This window comes from Ailuropoda melanoleuca, chromosome 2 (genome assembly GCF_002007445.2).
Source record: "Ailuropoda melanoleuca isolate Jingjing chromosome 2, ASM200744v2, whole genome shotgun sequence".
Taxonomy (NCBI): domain Eukaryota; kingdom Metazoa; phylum Chordata; class Mammalia; order Carnivora; family Ursidae; genus Ailuropoda; species Ailuropoda melanoleuca.
The window spans coordinates 188755603-188764163 of NC_048219.1; the positions used below are offsets into that span (position 1 = coordinate 188755603).

The following is an 8561-nucleotide window of genomic DNA, read 5'->3' on the forward strand; positions in this document are numbered from 1 at the left end:
AAAGAAAGAAAGGGGAAAGAAAAGGCACTGCAAGCTCCTTCCAGGAGTTCTTCACACTTGGCGAAAAGGATGTAGAGAACAGAAGACTAGGGTATTGGAATCGCAAGCAGTCTAGAGCAATTGCTGGAGGCAAAGAGAGGTGAATGGAAGTCTTCAAACATACTGGCTTTTGGAATAAGAAGCTGAATCACATTCAAACTGACAAAGAAGCCACAACTGATAGTTTTAAACAAAGTCTCCCACCTAGGATGACTGAATTGGCCTTTTCCGAGAATGACCTCGCGTGTAGCACGCGAAACCCCACCTGTCCATCTCGGTGTGAATCAGGCTGCTCTCACGCCAAGAGACGTGCAGGATTCGGACCTGCTTTTGCTGAAAGCACAGGAAATAGTCCCATCAGAGCCCTCGTTAGCTGCACTGGGCCTCAGTGCCACTGTGGCCTCCCAGGTGTCAATGTGGTCAGTGCGTAAAGAAGTTTCCTTAGGTGGTCAGGGAATTCTGTGGCTGGCTCTGAAGATGCAACTGGATGAATCTGAATGCATGGACTTCTTTTGCTACTTTGTCTCCTAGCTCGTCTTCCCTGTGACCTCAGTGGCACCACCACTCATGGATGTTCCGGCTTAAATAGACAGAACTCGTGGTTCAGTTTAACTCTCACTGCCGGGGAGTCCTGATTTTGACTTCCACACCTGTGTCTCTTCCCACTGCCTGGATGCAGGTTCGGCCTCTCCTTTTCCCCGTTCCCCTACCCTCATCAAGTATGCCCCTCCTGGCATCCCAGATTCCAGTCTCCCTTTGCTCGAAGGAATTCTTTTTAGAACTACTAAATTAGCTTTCTTCAAATAGCACTTTTAATAAGACAATTCTGCATTTATTTTCTATGAAATCTCTCTCTTTCTTCAATACCTCTGATTACTCCTGCAGAACGGCAATAAAACGGGACACCTAGCCATTTGACATAACTTAGCTAGGCCATTCTGGTGTAAGGAGCTGGGTCTGAAGACCACTGCCAGGTTGCTTGGCCAGAAGAGAGTGTTTATAAAATTGTGAGTGCTGCATATTCCAGGGTGAAAAGCCCAGTATCTTCTTTCCGTAGAAAGGTGAATATGCCCAGTTATGCCGATTTTGTTTTTAATTTTATTTATATATTTACATTTTTAAAAGTCCTTTCTTCCTGTAAGGAATCGACTTCTAGAAGCACAGACTATTACAGCTATTTTCTATCACGTGCTTCCTGGAAGTACTGATGAGGTGTTTGGCCCAGAGCAATACAATTCTGACTAATAAAAATGTCTTTGGAGATATAGATCAGATCCTGAGAAAGCCTCCCAATTTATACGTCTATGCCTGCACACATTAATTGAATTGTTTTTGTTAATTACATGCCATCAAGATGATATGAGCTTAGATGAAAGTGTATTTTACAGGATAAGACGAAGCATCCTGGGATATCCCTTCCGACAACTCTTCAGAGGTTTCTGTGCCACTGTTGACAACAAATTTAACTCAATTTAAAGGAGACCAGTCATGGGAAAGAATGCTCTTGAAGCTTCAAAGAGATGATCAGATATCATATTAAGATCAAATTCTACCTCTGGGAAACTGAAGTCTTTTCACTCTGCTGCCTTTGGTAAGTCCAGGTTTAATGTGGATTTAATTAACATGACATAAAAAGAGAAGGATATTTGGGGTGTTGATTTTTCCCTAACAATTCTTCCGTCACATGAATCCTATTCAGAGACTTGATTCCACTATATCCTAAAGAGCAGATCTTNATTCTTCCGTCACATGAATCCTTTTCAGAGACTTGATTACACTATATCCTAAAGCGCAGATCTCCAGTCCCACGAAGTGAAGCAAAGATCGAAAATGTCTAGCTACTGTGGAAATGTGACATCGAGTATAATGCTTTCAAAGTAGAAGAAAATCTAACCGAGATTCAACATAATGAGGGGACAGTGCATGCTACCTCAGATTAGTTTTTAAATTCTATTTAAATAAATTTCGCCCTGTGTAAAGATTATTCATTTGGAATCAGCTAATATTTATGGAACATCAACTGTATGTGCTAAGAACTTACACAAAGCAGGGCGCCTGGGTGGCTCACCTGGTTCAGCATCCGATTCTTGGTTTGGGCTCAGGTTATGATCTCGTGTCATGGGTCAAGAGTTTGAGCACTATGTTGGGCTCTGCACTCAGTAGGGAGTCTGCTGGAAGATTCTCTCTCTCCCTCTCCCTCTCCCTCTACATCTCCCCCACAATCACACCCATGCTCTGCTCACTCTCTCTTTCTCAAATAAATGTATCTTTAAAAAAAAAGAAAGAAAGAAAGAAAGAACTTACCCAAACCTTTTTGCATATAAACATCACACCAACCCTAAGACATCTGAGTCAGAGAAGTTATGTCACTGGCCTAAGATCACACAGTAAAAGAGAAATCTGGACTCTAACTCAGATCTTCAGGTTCCAAGTCCAGCTTTGTCATGTGGCATCCTACTGCCTTTTAGAGATAACAGATTTTGATTTATTATAAAGAGAATATAAGGGTTTTTTTCATTTAGTGTCTAACAGATATAAAATGATAACATTTATAATCATTTAACTCATTTAATGGAAAATCCCTATGATTCAGTTTAACAATAGTGATTGTATTTGTCTTATAAGAAGGATCGGTCCTATGAGAAGGGGTCGTATCATTCAAGAGGTACCACAGAGGGCTCCACTCGCCACCAGCTACTCTTTCTCTCCTATTTTTTTCCTGCAATATTTTGAAATTCCATCATTTTGAACACATGATTTTGGAGTATCACACTGCACACCTTAAGACTTTCCCCGAGTTCAGAGCTCAGTAAACTATGGTGACAAGGAGTATATCTCACATTGCAACTTGGATGGATTGATAGTGTTCTGCTTGGAGCTTCAAGAGCAGTAGGATTCTGGACTCAAGTCCGGGTTCAATAGGTTCAATGATCAGTGTAAATTAAGGGAGGGGGGCGATGGTACTGGTTCAGCAATAGTAGTAGTTAAGTAAAAACGGGTTTTACTTGTCACAACTATATTAACCTACACAATACTATTACCTCAGGGAGAATTTATCTGATAACTTTCCTAGCATTTAGAGGAATGGAAGAAGAAAGAAAAAGGATCATTCTGAAGCTCGAGCTGGTTATATAACCATATAATTTATTGTGTATACCAGGGCACTTCTGAGAGCAAAAGGGGGTCTATTAACAAAACGTGAGGATAATATAATTAACCTACGACTGGTGGTATGGTCATCTTAGCTCTGGGGAAAGGGAGTCCCTTAAGGAGTTCCTTCTTCAAATAAGTCTACCTCAATCTTTTTCTAATGCCATGGCTTTTTCACAGCTGTGGCTCCCAGGAACTATACTTCCCCAGGAGCAAAAAGGAACTGAAGCAATTGCACATGCGTAAGATTCCTGAAACCCTTGGAGATTCACTGTGACACACAGGAGAGAAATTCAGTCAATTCACAATTTTTCAGAGGCTGATTATCCAACTAGTGCATTATCTTCCCGACCCTTGTTTTATTTCTTCCACCACTGAATTTAGCAATACGTCAGTTCTGATAAGAAGGTTTGATGGGGAAGAAGATGAGGCTATTACATAAAATCAGTTTGGGGAATTACCAATAGATTTCAATTATCCATGGTACTCTTATTGAAGGTTGATTGACTGTGAACCGTGGTGATTCAGCTGGACAGCCTTGCTATTACTAAGATAGAGCTCTCCTTGTCTTTTTGTCTCTTCGAGTACACATTGTATGTGCATTTATACATTTTCACTCGTCATTGTCTGTGATTAACAAGATTTGCTTTTTCAAACTGATCATTGATCACTTAAATCAGTTTGCAGTAATATACAATAATAAAATAAAAGCATAAACTCATTCAATATTCAATGTCTTGTTATCGAGGGCCTATGTTCCAGATATAAAACAGAAAACAATAGTGAGCTACTCTTCTGAAGGGAAGAAAAACAAGTAGAGCTCACATGGTATATAACATTTAAAGAGAATATTTAAAATGAAAGGAAGGCACTCTGAACATTAGAGAGATGCTCCAGGACACAAAGGTGTTAACTTCTCCTGCATTAATTTGTAGCAGCCCTTCCTAAATTAGTTTGGGTAATCGACCTAATTCACTCATCCAAATCTTGATCATACTTGAAAGCCCAAATTAAGATCCAATTCTCTTTCTGAAGACTGTTGTCTGTTTCAGGCCCAGAGTCTCTCTCTGTTCTTCATTATAAATGCTCACAATACTCATTTTTCCCATAATTGATACTATATCCAGATATTACTGTATAGTTATCTCACATAGTTATTTAACTTATGAATTACTACTTGACTTTTCACATGAGAAACCAGCATTTTCTCCCAAACTAGACTATAAATATATATGTATTCTTGTATCTCTCCCCAAGATCTAACAGAATTTTGAATGTATTTATACCAGACCATATGAAATTACCTGTAATTGATCATTTTTAATCTGTAAGGAGGAAAATTTCACATGGTTCAACGTACTAACAGAAATGAATATGATGACTTCTTTTCCCAGAAAAAAAAAATGTAGCCAAGGTAACAGAGCATAAACTACTAACTCTCAGCATGGCGATGCATGTATCGAATTATTTTCTGGTACCGTGTACTTATTGAAAAATTATTCTGTAGAATAATGTTACTCATAGTCTTTCTTCTGAGTGCTTACGTTATGCCAGGCACCATTCTAAACATTTCACATCTAATAGCTCACTGATCCTCACCTGTCACCTTTCTTTTTCAAATGAGCAAATCGAGGCATGAAGAGGTAAGATAATTTGCTTGAGATAACACAACTAGTAATGATCGAACTGGGTGTCAATTTCAGGCAGTCTGGTTTCAATCCTTAATTTAAATAGCACATGGACTCTAATCAATAGAAATCAAGTTATTTAAAAATTAGAATAAATGAAAAATCATTTAGCTTTGGGAAATGTAGAGCATCTGGTCCAGACTGTAATTTGGAGTTACAGAGTTGAACAGGACATACCCCAAGGCTTGAAGACCTGCAGTTTTAGCTCTTATAGAAGTAACTCAAAATCATTTTGAATGATTTTCTGCATTAAAAATGGAAATTTATAGCATTGACTCTTCTATAAAAATTGTATAAGAGGAGAATGAATAATAGATCATATAACACATGAAAATTAGAGCCTTTAACTGATTAGATCAGTTTATTTTTATATTTTGTTATGAATATATGCATGCAAATATTTTTGTAAAATTATGTTTAATGCTACTTTTCTATAATCAATATATGTTGTCTAACACAAATATGTCTGTGTCATTTTCTTTGGTTCTTGAAAATGATATAAATACCACACAAGCAGACGATAAAGAAGGCTGCTTAACTGGGTGTAGTAATCAATCAATACACATATGCATACATAATGTACATTATGTATACATAAATTATATATACATATACACTACATGACATGTTTAGTAATAGAATTTGTCTTGATTTCACCTATGACTATTTTTTATAATTTCACCTATGACTATTTTTTATAATTCAGCCTTTTTTAAACAATTCTTGAAATAATCCAGTGTGGTATCTTCCAAGGTTGGATCGGAAGAAACACATCTTCCTCTGGAATTCTGCAGCAAATAGTAGCAAAAGCTTTAGGTGGGAAATCGGATGTTTTGCTTTAAGTTTCTGGGCCTTAGGTTGGGTTGACTCAAAAAATGAGGCAGATGAATTTATGTTGTTCAAATGACAACTTTCAGCAAGTGCATTAAAGCAAGGTTTGTTTCTTAGTTCTAAACTCAGTAATATTCCAGGAAATGTAATTCCGCTTCTCATAATAAAATAAACCAAGCACACCCTTCTCCTTAAGAAAGTATCAGAAGGAGAACAGCCATGAGTGTTTCTAGGATGCAGACCTAGGTGCTTCCTAGAATAAGGTGAGCCACTCAAAACCTGGGAAGATTTCTCTGAAAGGAGATGCAGCGAGAAGCTGTTACCCATGGCCAAGTTTGCAAAGAGAAGAGGTGGAAGGTTTGATGGACCACGGGTCAGGCTTATAATTTTCAAGTCATACCTATCGGAACTGCTTGCATTTTCTGATCGTTTTCATGAATTAAGTTTTTAGGGACACCAGAGGTTCACCAGGCGAGCAAACTGGTCCATGCCGTTCTTTGGTGGTGGTGTTGTTGCTGCTGTTTTCTGCTTTAGAAAAAGCACTTGGAGAGTCAAACTGCACTAGTGTTCAAGTTCAATCGGGGAGAAGAGAGCGTGGTAGGCAAGGTTACCTTCTTGCAGGCTGTGATGGAGCTCCCCTCGCCGCCTCTCCCGCTGCCGCTGGCGCTCCCCTCCCGTGGCGCAGACACCTCGTACATCAGCGGTGACTCCAAATTGCTGTTGTGGCCCAAACACAAAGGAGAACACACGAGTGAGTCATCTCCATATTCAGTACAGAAGAAACACGATGTGGTGAATCCAACGCCCCCTTCCCAGACTGCACGGAACACTGCAAACCCTGCTGACCCTGACATTTCTGCCGGCTTCACTCCGTTAATAGGTGGAGCCACTGTGAGCACTTCTCTTGGGAATGGGAAACCGCAATCCAGTGACTTCCCGCCCTGCTTGTGTGGACACAGTGCGTCTGCCTGACTTCCAGCCCTGCTAGTTTTTATAAGCAAGCAGTTGTAAAACCCAGATAATGCTTTTTGAATGCCACATTAATTCTGCTCGGAATTAAAAATGTAAAAAATATTCATCTTATTTCTTGAAAGGAGTGACAGAACATAATTTTAATCAGGAGGCAGGGCAGTACCATGAAAAGAATGTGGGCTTCAGAAAAAGGCACGTCATCTCTTTAGATTTCTGTGGCTGGAGGCATTACTTTAACTTCTCTGCCTCCAAAATTCTAGATTTCTCTCCCTTCCCCCATGTCTAATTGAAATCATTACCAATCCTGCTTTTCATGATTTGAGGGGATATTCTGAATTCAGTCCAATTGAAATACAAAAAGCCCTCTGGATCTTATGGATTTCTAAATATTTCTCTTCTGAAAACGTGAAAATTAGGAATTAAAAAAAATGTATGAGTATCTGAAGTCACACATTTTATTTTTGTTGTTCTTGACCACAAAGAATATGTACAACTCCTCAAAAGACATTTTTTGTAATAAGATCTAATAAAACTTTATGTAATTAACAAGTCAACATTTAAAAATTTTCCCTTAAAAGAAACAGGAAATAAAAGATCAGTTAAACAATGCATTTCCAACTAATATATAACCCTCATGCTTTAAGTTCTAAATTAGTCAGTTTTCATTACGTTGCAATTATACGGAAGTCAGAAATACATAAATGTAGTCTGCTAGCATTTCCATTATTAATTACTATGAATGGCTTTTTTTTTAATGACTGCTGATGGTGTATATAACAGATCACATATTTGGTTAAAAATTACACAGTAATTCAAGGAAAATCTGTTTTATTTTTATTTCAAATTTTCATATATTATTTTCTGAGTAACTGCCACCTTGAGGACTAGAATGAGCTTAATTTAAGTGAAAGGAGAGCACTCATGTTAATCTTTGCTTAACTGGGAAAAGGCAGTGGAAAGAAAAAGGAAAGGAGGCTGGTACTTGTGTCCAGATCCCTAGCTACTCTATGGCCTAGCTTCTCTGGATCTGTCTCTTCATTTATAAATGAACGTTGGGAGTAAAATCTATGGCCCTTTCCAGCACTAAAAATCCCTTGCAAAATATCATGGGGAGCCCAAGCCCTATTTTTACAGGTGTCTCACAACGTGGGGCCTGTAACTTTTTAGCTGCCACTTAGCTGTGACTATACCTCACACCCAACTGCAAATACCTCTCTGCTTTCCTGGCCTTAGGGCAGTTTGGCTCTTACCCAAATGCCAAACATTTATCATTGGTAGGTTCCAAACCACTTCTATGTGAAAGGTAAGCCCACAGACCAAGCTAACTCGGATCTGCAATAACTTGGCTCATGAGCAAATGTACTTTTCAGGGTTAGGGCATCTCCCATTTCTCTCTATGGGGTTAACAACCTCAGGAGTGAGAAGGAAGCAGGCTGAGAAGTAAGGTTGAGACAGATCTGATACAAAACAGAGTAGGAAAAGAGCTTCAGTAATCTCTGATTGCTCCAGAGGGGAATGACATCTGTCTTGGGGAGAATTCATTAAGTCCAAAGGCAGAGTTAATGGGAACACAGAAAAAAGTAAAAGATCACCCATGGAAATTCCTCTTTCCCCCATAAAGCACGTTGTATATGACTGTACGTAGACAAGGTGCTACAGTAATTTTCATGCATAAAAAAATTTAAGGACTGCTGTGTTAGTCTAGAGGAAGGAAGAAAACAACGAGTCTACCCACATATACCTTTGTATGAAATCCCATCTGCCTTTAAGAGGAGTGTGAGCTCCCAGTTGGAAATGAAGGTGAGGAAGGACTTTGAAAGTATTGTTTGTCTGTAAGTTTCACTCCATTTGTCCTAATGCTAAGTCTGTTTTTTGTTTTTT

The 8561-nt window shown here is 38.8% G+C and overlaps 1 protein-coding gene across 7 annotated transcripts in view; it reads right to left on the reverse strand.

Moving 5' to 3' along the window:
- Positions 1 to 8561, reverse strand: part of SPHKAP (SPHK1 interactor, AKAP domain containing) — a 162612-nt gene that overhangs the window by 116743 nt on the left and 37308 nt on the right. For 5 of the 7 annotated variants that reach the window (XR_004623653.1, XM_034655306.1, XM_034655305.1 and 2 more), the window contains one exon: positions 6320 to 6425. Coding sequence is in view for 3 of the 7 variants with exons in the window: in XM_034655306.1 (XP_034511197.1) it covers positions 6320 to 6425 (106 nt within the window). In the remaining 4 variants the exon portion in view is untranslated. Of the gene's footprint in view, positions 1 to 6108; positions 6426 to 8561 lie in introns of those variants that run through there. The other 2 variants (XM_034655307.1, XM_034655309.1) reach the window with 2 other exon arrangements.